Below are 21,799 nucleotides of genomic sequence, written 5' to 3'. Positions count from 1 at the left end.
CTAATTTTTTGTATTTTAGTAGAGACAGTGTTCCACCATGTTGGCCAGGCTGGTCTCGAACTCCTGACCTCTAATGATCCACCTGTCTTGGCCTCCCAAAATGCTGGGATTAGAGGTGTGAGCCACCACACCAGCCCCATTCTTTTTTCTAAAGCAAATTAAATCTGTTCAGTCTTCATCTTTAGAGTTGTCATGAAAAATCTCATTTAGTCTTTTTGGGGAAATATTCTTCTCCCAAATAAATAAATTTCTCAGTCAACTCTAGTTTGATCTGACAATTAAAGTTTGGACAGCTATACTGTTGAATATAAAACGTGTGAGATACACTTAGATATTTTTTGACCTCTGGGGGCTTTCACAGCTCTTTCATCCCTCTAACTTCCCAGAATCCAACTCCCTTATTGAGTCAGGCCAATCTTCCTCATTCTTCTCAAAACAATTACTGTCATTTACTCTTGCCTTTGAGAAATCTGAAACTCATCCCAAATGAATATTCAAATGAGACATATTGTTAGGTGCTTTACCTGACACAAGTTACTTGTTAATTTCCCTGTGAAGAGGAACCAATAAAGGCATACCTGTTCTTCTGAGAGAGTACAGGGTGTAGGGTGAGAGAAAATTATTACTTCCTTCTAGAGTTGGAAAACAGATCAGAAATTGAGATCACAATACAGTATCCTTCCTAAAACATCACTCTGTTCTGGATAATCCTATAACAGAATTCAGCAAAACCCAATAGGATATTCTGCCCAGATTCCTCCAACCTCTCAACACACATTTCAAAAATGATTTCTAAATCTGGTGTATTTTACTCTCTAAAGGCTAAGTTGTAGAGACATCATTTCTACTTGGTCACCTGACGTATCTTCCCTTTTACTCTTCTATTGAAATTCACTAATTTATTTATTATTGAAATTATTAATCTGGTCATAGTTTTACATTTTTGTCTTTTCCCAGTGGAATATTATATATTGAGAATATAGAGAACAATTAATAAGAGAAAGCTCCTTCCCATAAGAAAGTAACTTTTTAGTGGGACAAGACATAAAGTTATGAACAAAAGGTAAGAGAACTACATTTAGAAGTAATTTAAAACAGGGCAATGGGATAGATAGTACAGATGAGACCACTTAGCTAATTTGTTCAGACTACATCTTAGAGCAGATGTTATCTGAGTTCATACCTAAGTGATAAGAAAGAATAACCACATACAGGCAAAGGGTTCTAGTTGGAGGGAGTAGCAAGTACAAAGGCCTAAAAGAAGCCTGAGCTTGAGTTCTATGGCTGTAGCTAAATGAGCAAGGAGAATGAGACAAAATGAGAGATAAAGTTGGAAACTAGCAGTAGCAAATAACCGGGGTTCGTCATCTCATGACAAGGGAATCGAGGTCAAGGACACAAGAAGTGGGTTTAGGAGCTGAGGTTTAATAGCCAAAAGAAAGAGCAAGGAGAACAGCTGTCTTTCTTGTGAGAGAGAGGGGTTCCCAAATGGGACTTCCAGCCCACAGCAGAGTACACCAGATTTTATAGACAGGCTTATGAGGTGATGTCCGATTTTCATAGGGCCCAAAGATTAGTTGAACCAGGTATGATATTTACATAACACACCAGAAGCTGGCTGCCCCATCCTAATCTTATTTTGCAAATGGAATCTTTGCCTGGCCTGCACCATGTTGCCTTCTCCTTACTGTATGCATGGCTGGCAAAGAGAAGAGAAGAAGGAGCCACCATTTTGAACATGCCTAGTCCCAAGTAGCCTTTTTCTATTGGCACAACTGACAGCATTCACCATGTAAGTGTCCAACTTGCTTGTCTATGTTTGCAGCTTGATTTTAGAAGCTGCTCTGTTAGAAAAGAAAATGACAAAAATTAATTCAAGATGTATTGGAGACTTAAATGTTAGACCTAAAACCATAAAAACCCTAGAAGAAAACCTAGGCAATACCATTCAGGACATAGGCATGGACAAGGACTCATGTCTGAAACACCAAAAGCAATGGCAACAAAAGCCAGAATTGACAAATGGAATCGGATTAAACTAAAGAGCTTCTGCACAGCAAAAGAAACTACCAGCAGAGGGAACAGGCAACCTACAGAATGGGAGAAAATATTTGCAATCTACTCATCTGACAAAGGGCTAATATCCAGAACCTACAAAGAACTCAAACAAATTTACAAGAAAAAATCAAACAACCCCATCAAAAAGTGGGCAAAGGATATGAACAGGCAATTCTCAAAAGAAGACATTTATGCAGCCAACAGACACATGAAAAAATGCTCATCATCACTAGCCATCGGAGAAATGCAAATCAAAACCACAATGAGATACCATCTCACACTGGTTAGAATGGCAATCATTAAAAAGTCAGGAAAAAACAGGTGCTGGAGAGGATGTGGAGAAATAGGAACACTTTTGCACTGTTGGTGGGGCTGTAAACTAGTTCAACCATTGTGGAAGACAGTGTGGTGATTCCTCAAGGATCTAGAAATATCATTTGACCCAGCCATCCCATTACTCGATATATACCCAAAGGATTATAACTCATGCTGCTATAAAGACACATGCACACGTATGTTTATTGTGGCACTATTCACAATAGTAAAGACTTGGAACCAACTCAAATGTCCATCAATGACAGATTGGATTAAGAAAATGTGGCACATATACACCATGGAATACTATGCAGCCAGAAAAAGGATGAGTTAATGTCCTTTGTAGGGACATGGATGCAGCTGGAAACCATCATTCTGAGCAAACTATAATAAGGACAGAAAACCAAACACCGCATGTTGTCACTCATAGGTGGGAACTGAACAATGAGATCACTTGGACACAGGAAGGGGAACATCACACACCGGGCCTGTTGTCGGGTTGGGGGAGGTGGGAGGGATAGCATTGGGAGATATATCTAACGTAAATGATGAGTTAATGGGTGCAGCATACCAACATGGCACATGTATACACATATAACAAACCTGCATGTTGTGCGCATGTACCCTAGAACATAAAGTATAATTTAAAAAAAAGAAAAGAAAAGAAAATGACTTGGTGGCTGCTTTTCATTAAAAGGAAAAACTTACTAAGAACTCCCATACCCCCACTATCTGTCTAAATAATTTCTTAACTCCTATATCATCAGAGGTGAGGTGGAGTATAGTACGGGCTTGGATTTTATTTAAAAGGCACGTAGATACTTTAGTCATTATCATAATGTTCAATATAAAAGTTACAAATAATAACAGCTACCATTTATCTACCACCTACCAGATGCAAGGTATCCCAAAGAGGCAGATAATATTATTATTTCCAGGGAGAAAATGAGGAAATAAAAAGCATGGCAAAGTTATCTTCCTCAGCCAAGGTCACATAGCTAATAAGTACAGACATGGAAACTGAACTGAGAGTCTCTGCCTCTAGAATCCATGTTTCTAACCACTATGCTATACTAGCTCTGAACTCAAGATTTGGTTCTTTATATTTGAAGTTTTATAGATTTAATGTATTTTTAAAACTGTCTATGTAAATGTAAAAAAAAATAAAATAAAAAAAGAGAGAAATAATATTAGTGCAATTCTTCCCATAGAAACTTTTGTCATTTTATTCTTGAGAATCTGAATGTTTTCATGTTCGTTACGTTTACTATTAGGGAAAGACTTAGTCCTGCTATCATTCATATTGTTCATGAAGTCTCTAAATGCTACTTGTTGAAGATTACTTCATTACAGATTCTTTTAGCCCTGTTTACTTGTAGTTATCCTACTTTTATTTTGTAAAAAGTAACTGAGTATTTTTAACAGCCATCTATTTACAGAGCTAAATTGCACCTTATTGATGGACTATACTATTGTCTTATCAAAAGCTGACCTGCTAAATATGCATGTTGCCCAGCCATTAGGCAGTACTCTGGGCTCAGATGTTTTCTTGTTATCTCTTCTGCACATTTAATTTACAAAAAATCCCACTGGAGAAATGTTCATTATCCCAAGAGAAAACTGTAAATATATTTGATTGTTCACAGCCTTCCAGTTTTGTTGCTTGAAATCATTTAATAATCTACATGAAGCATGGCCATTTCAAATTTTATATTCAAATTAAAGATGGGCATTAACTAATTTGTGATGCTTTTTCTTGCATACTAGCCTTGTGAATATACAACAAATTACTCTTTAATTTAGTTACCGGTTTGTTGTTGGCAATGTAAATCATAAAAAATTATCAGATGACTTATTCACTCTACCCTTATTCTTACTATATAACTCATCTAATGCAAATGAAAGTAAAAAATAAGTAAATTGCAAGGGAGCAATAAAGCCACCCCATGTGGTTCTATGTCCTATAAATCAGTTAGCAGATATGTTTGACATTTCTTATATTTTTAAAATACCAAAATAAATTGGGTGATAAGGGAAGTATTGATCAATGCTGCATGATATAGTCCAAAGTATTCTAACTGAAATACTAAAGAAAAGTTTATTAATTGTCATTTACATAGACAATATTAAATTTCTTCATACTAGAATAATAAAAGTATCATTTTCATAGCCTTTGCATCATAGATGTTTGGTAAATTTAAACCTACATATCTAAGGACCTACTAATTTACACGTTACATAAAATTAATTTCTGACAAGTTGAAGACCTAAAATGTAAATATCAAAACTTTAAAATGTTTAGAAAATAAAAGTGTGACCTAGAAAAGCTGTGTCTTTAAGGTAGAAGAAGATTTCTGAAATAAGATACACAAGCAAAAATTCATCAATAATGAGTAGCATTTCTGACCTTCTAAGCACTCCTTGAAGCGTAGAAACCAAAAATCTGGCAACTACATTTTTCAGATTCTTCTGCCAATAAATATCTCTGCTTAGATTCTGCCAATTAAAGACAGACCTGTGAGAACTGAAAGGTGAGATTGATGGAGAAGCCATTATTTTCCACCAGCAGCTACAGGCAGGAGTGTGTTGCTGGCAGGTGGTTGTATGTGGCAGCAGTTTCCCTGAACTGCTGAGTTTCCTGAAAGCCAGCAGTGGTGTTCTGACTTTCACACCCTTTGCATTTCCAAAATCATCAAGGCCTCAAATTTCTTGTTTTGAATCTTAGCTACACACAGTACATAAGTGGCTTCTGTTGTCCTGACCAAATCTTGGAGAAAAAAAAGGAACGGAACGGAATGGAAAGGAAAGGAAAGGAGAGGAGAGAGGAGGGGAGGGGAGGAGAGGGGAGAAGGAAGGGAAGAAGGACGGGAAGAAGGAAGGGAAGAAGAAAGGAAAGGAAGAAGGAAAGGAAAAAGGAAAATCTACAGTGTCCCAATAGAAAGGGACACTGTAAACAAAGGTGAAACATTTGAAAAGGAAGTATTTATATAATGGAAAACATACACTCTCTAGAAAAAAAATCCAGAAATCAATAAGGGGGAAAAAAAAAAAAAGGCCTAAAAGAAAACCATGGACTAAAACAAATTTCACAGCAGAGGGAAGTTCAGCAGAATAAAAAATGCTTAACTTGATAGGTATTAAGAAATGAAAAATTCTTTTTTTTTAGTTTATAAGTGTGATGATTAGGTTTTCACACTTGTGTGATATGTGCCTTCCTCAAATCTTGTTACAATATCTGCACATTGCCCATCGGACATGAAAAGAAAAAAGAAATGAAAATGGAAACCTAAATAAGATGCTATGACACCGTAGCAGAGAAAATAAAAATTAGAAAGCTGTACAACACCCAGTACTTATGACAATTTGCAGAAATTGAAACTTATAAACTTGGGGAATGTAAATTGGTAGTCACCTAGAAGAGTAATTTGGCAATATCTAATAAAATTCAATTTCTGGATATATTTAGATTACATCAACTATAGATTTAGGCCAAATGCCAAATGCTGATTGATTTTGACCAACTTAATATTCAGTAAAAGATGAACATCACCAACCTAGAATGTGGTACAAATATATGATGTACAAGACACAAACTTAGCACATTTAATATTACTTACTAGTTTATGTTTAACATATTAAAATTTAGGACAGTCTGTCAGTAACATATTTTCTAGTAAGAACTTTATATGTAGTACTAAAAGCATCCACAGTTTTTTAAAAAAAGAATCTTTTATCTTAATTCCTGAAAGCAATCGGAAATGCATAGTAATAATTTCCACAAGCTTTTTTGCTTAAATACTTAACTTCCATAAACTGAAAACTAGAAGGGATTGTTTTCTTAAAGCATTCTTCTAAAGTTGTAGCTTCAAAGTTTGATTTTTTAATAGTTTGATTAGTGAGAAATACATGGTGTATCAAATATGTTTTTATTAGTTCTATTAATGAGAAAAAAGTGTAACTGCTCTTCAGCATTTTTTTCTTTATTCCCTTAATATTCTTTATTATGTCTCAATCACAAAGGATTATTGCAGCTGTTGTTTGTTATCTTGAAGTATTTCCTGTTTGTGAATTTTGAGGTGGTAAAGTTGACATTCTGCTTTAAATACCTCTTCATTTAAATATAAAGAATTTTAAAATAGGATGTTTTCTTGCAAGACTTATGGCCAAAATGGAATTTAATCCCCAAATATTAAATATAGTTCCCAAAAATTATTCTGCCTAATATTGTGAATTTAGTTCACCAACAATGCTATAGAGATTAAAATTATTGCAGAATAATGTAATATTCATTTGTCTCCTTGCATTATATCAACTTTTATTAACATATATGGTTTCGGCAAGCATATTTCTCTAACGTATTTAGCTAACATACTTTCCCAATTTCCTTTTTAACAATCTATTTCTTTTTTATATAGCAATTTGGAAGTCTTTACTATTGACGCATAAAACTAACATATCTTCATTGACCATTAAATTCTCTGAAATTTAACTTATAAAATATATATTTATATTTTAACTGAATTTTTAAAAAAGAGCAAGTAAAAGTCTTTTTAAGTTACATAAAATATATTTTATTACATTTAAAAATGAATTTTCACATGTCACTTTTATTTTTAAATGATGTAAATTATTTGTATTACTGGTAGTGTTTTGCTAGTAAGGTATGACATTACTCTATGTGAACACATAGTTATTCATAAACAAATTTAAAGAAATTATATTGAGGTTAAAATTTTACTAAGTATCTTTTAGTAAGCCAAGACAGAAGTTAACTAATGGATTAGGAGATTTTGGTTGAATCTTGAGGACAAAATGAACTTCAGGTATTTAAATGGTGCATGCCCTATAAAAACACATGTACATGTGCAAAAGGAGACATAAAAGTATAGCATTTTCATAGCAGTAAAAAATTGGAAGGAATATAAATGCTGCAAAATAAATTAGTTTGGGAATATGTCACCAATGGAATATCACAGAGTAATTAAAATAAATAAAATGTGTGTGCATGTGTGTGCGTGCATGCGTGTGCATGCATGGGTATATAATTATAAAGATAAAATGCAGTATCGGGCAATAAATATGAAGCCACAGAATTTTTAAAACCATTATATTATTTATAAAATGTGTGAACATTTGCAAAACACTGTATGTTGCTCATCGATGTATAGATATGTAATAAAAATATATGTGCAAGAATAATAAACTCAATTAGAATATTTGCTAGCTGTCAGTGGGGAAAAAACAGAAAGAGACTGGGGAAGAATACAAAAGAATCTTTAACTTCTTTTGTAATAATAATGTGAAAATGAATTAATATGAATGATAATCTGAATATTAATCTGAATTAACATTGATATGAATCTGACACAACTATGATACAAAAATAGAATCTGATAGAGCTAGTAGATGAATTTGTTGTTATCCTTTTTTGTAGATTTCAAATAATAACTTACAAATAAATTAGATATCTTTGGAGACATATGCTACATGGTGGCAGGAAAGGAATGAAATCTCAGTTTAAGGTATTCAGAAAATAAAAAAGATCTAGGTAATGAGGATTATCAGTTCATTTGTGTTCTAGAAATTTTCATTTCATCAGAGTATAAAATTTCACAAGCAGTGGTGAATATTTATAACATATATGATTTTTCATACACATCTTTATTTAATTGTCAGTTTCAAGTATTTGAGCTTTTCAATGAAAAGACTAGCAGCTGAATGTTTCCATAAAGATAAGACATTTCTGCATATTTATGAATAAGCAACAATAATTCCACCAATTTGAACTAAATTATGTTGTGCTTTGTAGCTTAGATACTATTGTTCATGTGCATTTTCAGCTATAATGCAAAATATTACAAATTATCTTAATGTTCAAAGAATATATTCATTTTACCTCATCACCAGCAATTCACAACCACATTTACAGAAAATTCAAGATTTAAGGAAGGATGAATTTGGCAATAAACCTTGAAAACAGAGCTTAATTTCCATTTTTATTTTGAGAAATGATATATGGTAAAACTCAAAATACATTGCATCTTGAATGATAAACTGAATATTATGTCTGCTAGAAGAAATGCAAACTTGTAATTTTTAAGCAAAGACATTTTAAATGTAATATTAAGTATGCAGATCCATGCAAAGTAATATGTCCTGAAATTTTATTTTATTTTATTTTTATTTATTTATTTATTTATTTTTTTGAGACTGAGTCTGGCTCTGTCGCCCAGGCTGGAGTGCAGTGGCCGGATCTCAGCTCACTGCAAGCTCCGCCTCCCGGGTTTACGCCATTCTCCTGCCTCAGCCTCCGGAGTAGCTGGGACCACAGGCGCCCGCCACCTCGCCCGGCTAGTTTTTTGTATTTTTTAGTAGAGACAGGGTTTCACCGTGTTAGCCAGGATGGTCTCGATCTCCTGACCTTGTGATCCGCCCGTCTCGGCCTCCCAAAGTGCTGGGATTACAGGCTTGAGCCACCGCGCCCGGCTTGTCCTGAAATTTTAAAGTTACTACTTCTGCTGTTCTGTGTTTGAGAGATTGACCTGGTTGACTAGTTTTTCTTTACATTTGATTATATATGTCATGATTTCAGTTAATGACTGCTAACCTCTTTATGGCTATGTCTCTGAAGCGATTTGCATGTTCACCCAGATGCGGCTGTCATAAATTGAGACATTCAGGAAATTCTTGAAACTGTTTTTAAAAATTGTCTCTCAAATTCCAGTTTCTTATCAGCATTGCTTTATTTTTCAGTTGTGTCCTAGAAATAATTGTGTCTAAGAATCCACATTCACTAATGAACATTATTGAGCATTACTGAACATCTAACCTGTGCCAGGATTTGTGCTACATAGGTACTGTGAGAGGGAGGGGGAAAAAAGGAAAGAATTTCAACTATACGAAAACAAGGAAAATAAACAAATCATTGCAAATGAATTCAAATGTACAAATAATTCTATGGTTTAACAGAGGAGGAAGTGACTAAGACCCCTTAACAGAGACTAGGAAAGACTCCTAATGTTCTCTGAGAGATAATGTTTCTCTCAAATCACAGAAATAATAGGATAAACTTAGTTCTTAGAACTATACAAATTCTTGTGACTTTATGTTGTGACAATCTAGAAAGTCAATGATGCAAATTAGTGATTTAACACAAGTGAGCTAATATACACTGTTTTGCTTTCTAATTCATATCTAGATTAATTTGGTCAAGAATCTATGTCTATAAAAGTGATGTAGATCCCTTTTTGATCACCATATAATTTAGGACACAAGAAAAAGTTTTTTGTCCCACATTTTTGTCTTAAGTGATTTTCCTCATTCATAAAACTATCTAGAATATTCTTAAAGGTTTTCTAATCTCAGAAGTTGTAACTGATATAAGTTTTCACCTAATTGTCCTTGGTGCATTTATGACATCATTTACCCTGCATTTTTATATTTTGTAAAATATTAAAAACAGAAGAAACTATATAGCTAGAGCAGCTTAGATTATGATTTATTCATACTGGGTTTGGTTTATCTTTTGAAGTGTCCTTTTCTAGTTCCTTCAGAATCTTAATCATGTTGTGTTGTGACTGTTGGGGTTTTTAGCATTCACTTTTATTAATTTTACCTTGAATATGCAAATGAGATATTCAGGATGAAGGTAGATCCTTATTAAGTAATATAATGATGATGATGATGTCTGTGTCAGCTCTCCTTTTACCCAGTCCTTACTCCTGTGGCAACACGATGAATACCTAATGAAAAAATCTACAGAAGTGGCTAGGGACTTCATAGACAAAGGAAGAAAAGTAAATGAGTTTATTCTGCTGCTTTCTCCCTCTCCTCTCCTGGAAGGTGGGAGAAAAAAGTATGCTCCTTGGAGACTATATGGAAAGGATCAGGCATTTTTACTCTAACCTTTTGTAATGTAAATATACCTATCTAAGGGACATATTAATCTCCCATATCTCCAACTTTTATAACCTAGAGATTTCTGTAAATTTCTGGGCCTCATTCTTCATTGAAATGTAAACATAAACCTTCCTCACAGTTAAGTAAATTTCTCTGGAGTTTTCTCACTATTCATACAGTTGTAAATTAACTTCTCAAGTGTTGCTGTTAGCCCAGGATCTCAGTTTTTAGCAAATTCATTCAGAAAGCCCTAACCCTGTAGAAACACAAAAATATTATCTCTACATCTCAGAATGACAACATGTGGAAAGCCACTATTTTTTTCTATTTTTTTCCTGTGAGAATTTCTAAGAATTATGCTTTTTCTGGAGAAAGTAGAATGTAAAAATTTAGAGTTCATCAAGCTGATTAGTATATTAGCTCAATAAAGTATATTTTAAATATGAGAGTATTCACTTTCTTCTAAGGTTATACAACTAAAGCAGTCTGGTTATATTTGCAATTGACATATTTATTACTTGACTAGTTATTATTTCACATATTTTGTCTTAATTTTAAAATTTTGATGGTATGATCTTAGTAGTTATTTGATCAGTGATGCAAAACCCAATTCTCTGCTCACAACCCTTCTGACACCATATATGTATGTTTCTTCCTCACACTAACCAATTATCCAACTCTCTGGTATAGGGATAGAAAGCTGTGATGCCTTTGGTCACCCTCATACGTGTCATGCTGATATTCCTATAACAACAGATAAGTTAACAAGACAAAAGCATAACAAATTTATTGAATCGTGGTTTTCTATGACATGGGAGCCTTTAGAAATAAAGACCTAAAGAACCCTGTAAAACTGTCTGTTTGTATGCTGTGGTTCAGTGATGAATGGACAGCTATATAGAAATGTAACTGGTCGTAAAAGATATAATCTGTCAGTAATAGATTGAGAAAGGGAAACCCAGTAAGCCTATTTATTCAAATTCTTCTTGACCTCTTTATGTAGCTTTCCTTTCCAGGGTATGGGAGAGGATCCCTATGGAATGAGGGTTTTCAAGAGAGAAGGAAGAAAGTGACCTTTCTAGGTTCTGTGGTTCACTTTTGTGGAGAAGTTTTCTAGTTTTTATGATTCACCTTGGAGAAGAAGAATTCTGGCTTGTATGACTAGCTTTGGGAGAGAGAAAGGGGCAAGGGGCAGGAGTGCAGAAGGTCAGAGACATTGCTTCTGAGGTCTTCTAATCTCTTTTCGTTCAAAGCACTCAACATGCCAAAGTGCATACTTTGGGGTGTATTATTCTGAGAGCCAACCCTTGAAACCAACTTGATGTCTGGTAATTCAATTCAATTCTAACACTACTTGCAGTTAGCGTAGACCCCACAGTTTAGGGTCTCAATCCCACAAGAATGTCAACACTTCAGATGCTAACTGAAAAGCTGGGCCTCTTGTATTTCTGACTGATCAGCTACAAATTGGGGATTCCCATAACTTCCTCCTTGAGTATGATAATTTGCTAGAATACTCACAAAACTCAGAGAAACATTTACTTATCTTTATTGGTTTATTATAAAGGATACAAACGGAGAGCTACCAAAGGAAGAGGTACATAGCTGAGGTCCAGAAGTATCCCAAGTGCAGGAGCTTCTGTCCCCATGGAGTGGGGATTTGGGGTATATCACCCTTCTAGCACGTGGAGGTGTTCATGAATCTGAAAACTCTTAGAACCCCTCTGTCTAAGATTGTTACGGATATTTTATTACATAGGCATAATTGATTAAATCATTGATCCTCAGTAATTGACTCAACCTTCAGTTCTTCTCCCCTCCATGGAGATGTATGTATATGACCTGGCTATGAAAAGTTCCAACACAACCTTCTAATCATATGATGGGTTTCTCTGGCGATCAGCCCCCATCCTCCAGGAAGAACTTCATTTTAGAAACTCAGGTATGGATGACTTATTATAAATAGCAAAAACTGTACTCTCACCCTTATCACTCAAGAAATTCCAAGAGTTTTAGGAGCTCTGTGCCAGGAATCAAGGATAAAGGACAAATATACACTTCTTCTTATATCACAGTATCACTCAGAATCTACTATCAATTCTAAATCACTTGAAACAAACAGGAAGCTTAATACCACAAGCCATGTAATTATATAGACTATGGGGTATCACTGATAAACTTCAAAAACACAACAAATTTTAATTTTCAAGAAAAAAAGGTCTGTGTGGTTGTTGTATGATAGGTAATATGACTAGGAATAAGTATGTAATCATCAAAAATAATAAAGGAAAGGAATGATTTGTATAGATTTAAACTCTCCTCCTAAATTTTGCCTTTAATCAATTTATATTTTTCTCCCAGGTTTTGAACTCTCACACTGTGAAGATCCTGGCATTCCACAATTTGGATACAAGATCAGTGACCAAGGCCACTTTGCTGGTAGCACCATCATTTACGGATGCAATCCAGGCTACACTCTCCACGGAAGTAGCCTTCTCAAGTGCATGACAGGGGAGAGAAGGGCATGGGACTATCCTCTGCCTTCCTGTATTGGTAGGATACTCTCATAGATTTTCACTGAATATTTCTGTGAAAACTTTATCAAATTCTTTGCATTTTTAAGAAATTCTCTCTGTTCTCCTACAACTAACACTTTATATAAGGAAATTAATGAACTCATAGCTTCAATTTGTCAAAAGAAAATTAATGGAAAATGAAAAGATACTTTTCATAACTTTATTCATTATTCCTCCCATAATCTTATAGTTTGTGGGGGACAATATGGTCTCTTCGAAGTCATTTTATTTCTGCTACCTTGACATAAAATTGAACTCGTTACTAAAATGTTAAGAATTTTAATCACTCACATTTATTGAATTGCATTGGCCAGATTTTTAATTTACAAAAGTATTACACATTGTGGAATCAAGGTGGATTAGAGAAAACAGTAACCTATTCTCTTTTCTCATGCATGTACAGCATAACAACCAATTTCAATAGGAAAAGGAATGTGAGAGTAACATAAGATATATTGCCTTTATGAAGCTAAAGAACGATCATTTTTTGTCTTCTTTACATAGCTGGGATACCGTTTTATTCCTACCATCTTGCAGATTAGTTAATGCATAGATGGGTAGGCAGGAAGGTAGATAGATAAATATTGACAGGTGTGGATAGAGACCTCTCTTTTTCTCTTTTTTCTTTTCTGCTCCAAAGACCAAATAGGTGTGAGATTGGAATACTAGGACAACAAAGGAAAACAACTTTGTAGCAAAACACTAACTCTCCAGCAGGGAACAAATATGCAGTGATTCTTCAGCTTTTCTTTTTTGATGGCATTTATAGAGGCAGAAATCCATTCTGTGTCATGCCTACATGGATAAAATTGACTCAAATCTTTTATTTTTAGCAGTTGTATTGAGGTATAATTGATATACAAAAAACCGCACATATTTAATGTGCAATTTGACTTACCTTTTAAGACCTGAACCTTTTGACAAAAGTAGAATATTTCTATCATTTTTTTTTTGATATGGTCAACATAGGAATTGCCATAAAACTTGCTAGAATACAAATAGAAAATACGAAATTCTAGTTATTATAGGCCTTGTAACTAATTGTGTAGTGCTTTTGATGCTATGAGACCTCTGTTGGTTTATTAAAACATTGATTCATGCAGAAAACAAACGTGTTTTTATTTAACTAAAATGCAATCACAGTTCTTTCTTTCAGACGGCATCTGAATTTTGGACAGATTGTGCGGGCGATACCTAAAATAATAATCAAATTAAATTGCCAAAACCTGGAATATGATCAATAATCAGCCCATTGTCACTGGTTATGAGAAAAATGTACTACTGATTAATTCTCTGTTGTGTGATTATGAAATATGTTCAGAAAAGCATTAAGAGTTTAATAGCACAATACCATATACATATAAATATTGACTGGCCATGCTATTTTTAAAATTAAAACCACAAACAAATACATTAAATGTATATATATATTTTTACATGTGTTGAATCAAGTTGAAGACATTCTCTACTTTTTGGAAAGATTTTATACAAATGGAAGGACATTTAGTCTGAGACCAGAAGGTTTTAATTATGTTTGCAACAAATCAATGCATTTTATGTTTACGAATACTCAAAATCAAAACATTTTGACTTGATATTGTGCAAGATTTCATGGGTAGGGTAATCTATCTTTTTAAATAAAATTCTAATGATAGATGATCAAATAAATTTAGCAGCTATAAACAGTTGGACATATGTTGAGTGATACTGAATAATTTGATGATAACCGAAGATGAAATTCTATTTTAGATGGTGTTCTCTACTGGCAGTGATTAATAGCTTTAACACTTGGCCTATGGTTATAATATCCTGTGCTCATTAACCTTAAATATCTACTACAACTATGTCTTAGCCTCAGTCAAATAAGGAAACTTTTCTTAATTATTTGGATTATTTGTAGGTAATTATGTTTCTGAAGCTAATTCGTTGATCAAACAAAAATTAGTTTTTGATGCACCATAGCTGGAAGGATTTAACCTGTATCTCTTCTTTAAACACTGTATTTCATTTTATTCTGCAAACATAAGTTTTACTCAGAATATGAACTCCAGTACTACAGCATATGACACTGGCTCTTTTGAGGTCAAAATGCCAAGCAATATTTTACAACAAAGAAATTTGGGGGGAAACAGCTATATTTAAGTTCAGGATGCAATATAGTACAAAATACTACAATTGACTATAAATTAATCTAGAAGAACAAGTATCAACTCTGTTCTTAAATTAAATGTATGTCCCAAACAGTGATAAATCATAAATAAATGATGAAAAGTGAATTAATACAATTATGTTTACAGATTGTCCAACAGGATTTTTGTTAGAAAAAAAATGAAAAACCATAAATGGTGATAACATCTTAAATACTAATATCTTTTTAATTTAAAAATCTCCCGAGGGTGTTATTATGAATTAGATTAAATTAATGTTGCAATAAAAGATAATATTCCCTTAGCCCTCCATGGGTATATCAGTCAGGGTTCTGCAGAGAAACAGCACCAATAGGATATCTCTCTTTCTCTCTGTCTCTGTCTCTCTCTTTTTTTCTCTCTCTCCATCTTCCCTATCCATCTGTCTATCTATAGAGCTTTATTTAATTTAAGGAACTGAATCATGCAATGGTGGGGGGTTGATAAGTCCAAAATCCATAGGGCAAATTAATAGCTTAGAAACTGAGGCCAGAGTTGCTGAAACTTTGAGAAAGAATTTCTTTTTTTCCACCCCCCAGGAAACTTAATTGTGCTCTTAAGGTCTTCAAATTTATTGAATGAGGCCTACAAGTCAACTGAGTGTAGATGTTATCCATATCTATAAAATAGCTTCATACCTAGATAAGTATTTAATTAAGTAACTGGCGCTAATAGCCCAGTCAACTTGACACATAAAACTATCCATCACAGTGTGGTGCAATATAGTATCTAAAATTTTTGAAACAAGTTAACATATATGCAGCCTACAAATTTGAGCCATTAGATTCTAGTGTTATTAGGTCTCTTTCAAATGCTAAAATTTTCCTGCTTTGACCTTCTTTGGTCTAATAATATTAATAATTATTATTACCAAAAATAAAAAGTTTAATTCAGTTATTTAATCTAAGATAATAGGAAAGTTGTCCGAATCAAAACGGAGTAACTTGTGTTAAAAACTCTGACAAACGGAGCTGGGAAGGCCATAAGGGGAGGTTTCTCATACACAAGTGCCTAATAACAAGAAGTATCACCAAAGATTCAAATGTATAAAGCATTCCACAGTGTTTTCCTTTTTTCTAGGGTTTAAAGATGTAGAGCAATATGCTAACCAAAATACTTAGTTCTCTCTTTTCTAGTACAGAGACTCTTTCTAGGTTGTTCACTGATGTAAAATCACTCTAGTTATCACAATAGTATTAAATAGTATTAAAATGGAGAAGGAATCCCCTAAAATATAAAATTTTAATTATATTGCATGATAATACTTACGTTCTTAGTTTCATAATTTTTATAAAAATTAGAGACCATATTAAATCAAAACCTAACTAGATTTTACTAAAGTAAGGAATCTAATAAAAAATGTCACTTTGACTTTTGGGAGAGTAAAAGGGAAAGGGTTTAAAATGATTTAAAGGGGAAATAAAAGGACAATGAAATTTAGAAGGCCTGAGGGACTGCAGTAAAGATTAGTTTTTCTCAAAGGTGGGGTAGAAAGATGATGAATTATTCAGCCAGCAATTCGCTAGCAGTGAGCGACTTGCCATCTGTTTCCCTTTTAAAATTATCGTTATTTAACAACACATCTTAAAATGTTTGGAATCCTATCTCAGAAGTTTTGAGTGTGTCTTTTTTTTAATTGTATAAGTAGGTTTCTGTTTTATTGTCTTTTCTGTGATCTAACTTGAGACTCTATTATTACTTGATTGCATTATATATTCTTGCTTCAATTAATACTTTAAAAGTTTATACTTTAAAGAAAGGAAATTAGTATTCTTTTGTACACTCATGAGAAATTTGTAATTGTTTTGAAAAGATTGGCATTAAATTGTGGCTTAAATTTTTATTATTTTTTATCAGCTGAATGTGGAGGTCGTTTTAAAGGAGAATCATCAGGAAGAATCTTATCTCCTGGCTATCCTTTTCCATATGACAATAATCTGCGTTGCATGTGGATGATTGAGGTAGATCCTGGAAATATTGTCAGGTAAATGAATTACATTTTCTCAACATTACTAGGGCATCTGAAGTACTTGACCAACCCCTATATAAAATTAATATCCATTTGTTTCATTTTTTTTTTTTTTCTTGAGGCAGAATCTCTCTCTGTCACCCAGACTGTAAGGCAGTAGCTCACTGCAACCTCCTCCTCCCAGCTCAAATGATCTTCCCACCCCAGCCTCCCCAGTAGGTGGGAATACAGTCATGTGCTACCAGGCTAGGCTAATTTTTAAGTATTTTGTAGAAACGAGATCTTACTATGTTGACCAGGCTGATCTCAGAATGTTGAGCTCAAGCAATTCCCCTGCCTCCCAAAGTGCTAGGATTACAGGTGTGAGCCACTACTCCTGGCCCATTTTGACTGATATACAGAGTTATGCAGATTATTACCCTAGTGCAACCTCATTAACAATTAGGAGAAATAAGAATAGAAGGGGACTGAATACCATTTCCTGTTGTCCTTGTCCCTAAACACATTTGTGAAACACCTGCTCTCTGCCCCTGTAATCATGTTAGATTTCCCTTTTCTGCAGAGTTCTTCACATTGCTGCTGCCTTTTAGATATAAGTAACTGAAATCAACACCAGTCTGACTTTCATAGCTATCACAGGCTCTCAGTCCCAGCCTTGCTATGCAGCTTTGGCTAGAATCATCCTTGACATATGAGCTACTTAGTGTGTTTTCTTTTTTTTGTTTTTTTTTTTTTTTTTTTTTTTTTTTTTTTGAGACGGAGTCTCGCTCTGTAGCCCAGGCTGGAGTGCAGTGGCCAGATCTCAGCTCACTGCAAGCTCCGCCTCCCGGGTTCACGCCATTCTCCGGCCTCAGCCTCCCGAGTAGCTGGGACTACAGACGCCCGCCACCTCGCCCGGCTAGTTTTTTGTATTTCTTAGTAGAGACGGGGTTTCACCGTGTTGGCCAGGATGGTCTCGATCTCCTGACCTCGTGATCCACCCGTCTCGGCCTCCCAAAGTGCTGGGATTACAGGCTTGAGCCACCGCGCCCGGCTAGTGTGTTTTCAATAACAAACAATAACTTTAAAACTTGAGAATTACACTTACATAAAGTAGTAATATAAATTCTATTTATATAAAATGGAACTTCAGACAAGCTTCTAGGTGGTACACTCCTATGCATTGATGGATGAGTTGGTACATTATTTTTGCAAGGCAATGTGCAAACTCAAAACATACTACACTGTATCATCCTCAGTTTATTTTTCTTTAGTCTAAGTCATGCCTTGCTTTATATAAATATTAGAATTATTAAACTTGAAAGTAATAAATTCAAGAGAATTCTGCAGTTTCTAAAAATTAAACATTGCTTCATATTAAATTGCAGCCCAAATTTAAAGCTGTAATGATTCATGTATCAAACATAAATGTATTGTATGTAGAGTTGAGCATGTTGATATAATTAGATTTCTAAATTTTGCACCAAGCACAAAAAGTACCCGATTCTAATTTTGTCTAGATTAAACATAAAACACAATAGATTTAACATAGAACTGTGATAAAAGTGTGCACTGTAGAATCAGATAACTTGAGTTCAATTTGTGATTATGCCACTCTTCGGGCAATTATTTCATTTATCTAAACTCCATCTGCCATATTTGTAAAATCGAGATAAAAATTATTCCTACTTCATTGGGTCATTATAACAATTAAACAAAATATATGTAATGCATTTTGCACAGTGCCTAACATGTAGAAGATTGTCTATAAATGTCCCCTGCTGTTGCCCCGGTTAAATTCATGAACACAAGAAAGAATGTACGCCTGAAGTTTCTACAATTTGCAAAGGTGATGTAATGGTGTATTTAATAATATTTTAAAGAAACAAAGTATACTTCTCAAGAAAAATATATTAAGAATATATGCTGTTTACATAATTCATTTTTATCACATAGCAAAAAAGAATATCTAATAAAAGGCACAATGCACATTTGCTCTATTTTTTATTTAAAATTGAATCCTTGTTTAAAGTAAACAGAGAAATATGGTTCTCCCACAGCTTGCAGTTTCTTGCTTTTGATACGGAAGCATCACATGATATACTCCGAGTCTGGGATGGTCCACCAGAAAATGAGATGCTTTTAAAGGAAATTAGTGGATCTCTTATTCCTGAAGGAATTCATAGCACCCTCAACATAGTAACCATCCAGTTTGACACGGATTTTTATATTAGCAAATCTGGATTTGCAATTCAGTTTTCAAGTAAGTTCTTTCAAAACGTTTCTTACTGCAAAATAGGAAGGTGATGTAAATAGTCATGTTAACTTGACTGTTCAAATTTTTAACTTTAAAATTTTAATAATTTTAAATATTTATGCTTCTGCTCTTCCTGTATCTCTGCAGCAAAGGTAAAATATACATGGGAAAAAGGTAATACAATTAACTCTGAATATTAATTATTGAAACTTCTCTCCACTTGTAAAACCATTTATTCTTAAAGTTAAAGTGGTGTTAAAATTACTCAGCTAAAAAAATTACATCACAAAAGCTTATAATCTGGAAATACTGTAAAAGTGAAAGTTTTAAAATATGAAGTTTTGTAGATGAGGAAGGAAATGAATACTTGCTATTACAAAAAAAATACAACCCTACATTTTTACTGTTATTTTATTCTTTAAATATCTTAATTATATATTCGCAGATATCTTTGACAAAATATTTCATACAGCTTTTAAATTAAAGATTTTCTATAACAATAATATGACAATGAAATAGCATTCCTTGTAAGTAATTACCAGTGTTCTTGTCTTGTTAATTTTTTTCTTCTCATGGCACTGCTAAGTGACTAAATACATGTGTTCTGTAAAAGAAATGTTAGTTTAGTTGATGGATAAAATGAATACAATCTTAAAATTTTAAAATATTATTTTAACTTTTTAATACACATTATCTCTTTGAGAAAATTATCTAATAGATTTTTTTATCTGTATAGTCTTAAAAAATCCTATTAACAGAAATGTATCAACGTTTCTATGATCAACTATGAGAGTGCAAACCAGTACTCTTCAAATGTGTCAGAATTCAAATTCTGGCTCCTTACTAACTGCTAATTTTCGGCACCTTACCTAGTGACCTGATACTGGGTTTTCTAATTGACATAGGAATAACAATGCTCATCTCATAAATAAGTTATTAAATGTAACAGAATCATGTGTGCACAGTATTTGGTATTGAGTAGATAGCTGGTACCTAATGAACTATTATTTTTACATAAATAAATGTAACATTGAAATGTCTTGAAAATAAATAATACAAATAATTTTAAAAAGCATGAAGGACTTTTGAAATCAGTGCCAACAAAATATACCATTTTAGGGAAACAATTATACAGTCAAACAATTCTCTTGGCTGACTTTTTGTTTATGGAAAACAATTATTTGACCTATTAACACAAATGAATTATTTTGTACTGTATGACCCAAGCTCATGTGAAAGGGAGGTATAAACTGAAAAGTTAATATCTTTAAATTTGCACTTTAAATACGTATTTTGAGAAAAGGGACTAAAGTAAGAAAATAATCATATAATAGGTGAATATAAATTTCTCCCAATTACAAAATATTTACCAATAAAATATTCTTCATATTTGTATATTCTAATCTCTACTGTTTATATTTTTTTAAGTGGGAACAATTTGTCAGAGAGTGGTTTAATTTTAGTTATTTCTATTTTAGTTTAGCAACAAACAATTCCTACTTTTACTTTAGATCAGTAATACATAGTGTTTTCCACTTAAATTGTTATTGCGATTAAATATCTGCATACAGTAATATGAAAAGGTGTCTCAGGCTCAGTGTTTACAAATGCAATTTACACTTTGCACTCAATCTTATCTGGTTAAGTGGAAACATGCTATTTCACATGCATTTCTGGGAATTTTTATTGTAGATAATCTGTGAAATTAGCAGTACATTTTTATATTGATTATATTTGTAGGGCACATTAAAGTTATGGAAACAATATATTTCATACTAGAACTTTAATAACTCTACCTTCATAAGATTCTTTTAAGATGGATAGAAATTTGATCTGAGCCTTAAAACCAACCTATTGAAATAAAGTTACATTGATGATTACTATATTGTGAATGAAAAATTAGCCTCTTGGTTAGAGATCTTTTCCAGAATATATGCTTACATAGCTTTTCAAGTGTTCAGATTTCAAATGGGAAAATATTCTTTTCATGAATGAAGTCTTGATGGGTGCCAAGAATTAAGTTAAATGCTTTATATACATAATCTCATTTAATTCTCACAAAAGCCATATAAGATATGGTTATCATTCTCATTGCCCAAAGAAATACGTTAATGTTCAGAAAGTCAGTTAATTTGTTCAAGATCATACAACTAGCAGATGCCTGGAGTGATAACTCAAACTCATATGTCTGAAAGGAGATTAATATCATGCTTTGTACATACTAAATGCTTAGCAGTTATTATTACAGTATTATTATTCTAGATACATGCATTAATTATGCCAGAGGGAATAGAAAGTTTTCAGTTATATATTATTAGTCGCAATGGAGTTCTACATTTTAATCAGTTTGGTTTCCGGATTATCATTCCCAGCACCACATCAAAGGTACCAATCTGAAAAAGGAGATGAAATATAAGTGAAAAAGTGAGAAGAAATGAGGGAAAGCTGGAGTACATACATGCCCATTTGAAATGGACAGATGCCCTCTCTGGCTGTAGGCATTTTGCCCTGTAGGAAGACAGGAAATTTTTAAAGTGGAATTTCAAATAAGAAATTGTAT

The 21,799-nt window shown here is 33.4% G+C and overlaps 1 protein-coding gene and 1 non-coding gene across 7 annotated transcripts in view; both read left to right on the top strand.

The window, feature by feature from the left end:
* Positions 1-21,799, top strand: part of CSMD3 (CUB and Sushi multiple domains 3) — a 1,287,556-nt gene that overhangs the window by 945,401 nt on the left and 320,356 nt on the right. For all 6 annotated transcript variants that reach the window (XM_021942876.2, XM_031650139.1, XM_031650136.1 and 3 more), the window contains 3 exons: positions 12,634-12,825; positions 16,892-17,018; positions 19,043-19,245. In XM_021942876.2, the coding sequence (XP_021798568.2) occupies positions 12,634-12,825; positions 16,892-17,018; positions 19,043-19,245 (522 nt within the window). The remainder of the gene's footprint in view (positions 1-12,633; positions 12,826-16,891; positions 17,019-19,042; positions 19,246-21,799) is intronic.
* LOC116268771 lies at positions 5,525-5,629 on the top strand. The gene has a single exon (XR_004175936.1). It is a non-coding gene; the product is annotated as a small nucleolar RNA U13 (small nucleolar RNA).

Source organism: Papio anubis, chromosome 8 (genome assembly GCF_008728515.1).
Source record: "Papio anubis isolate 15944 chromosome 8, Panubis1.0, whole genome shotgun sequence".
NCBI lineage: Eukaryota > Metazoa > Chordata > Mammalia > Primates > Cercopithecidae > Papio > Papio anubis.
Note: the sequence above shows the minus strand (reverse complement) of the source record. Positions and strands in the feature narration are given on the sequence as shown.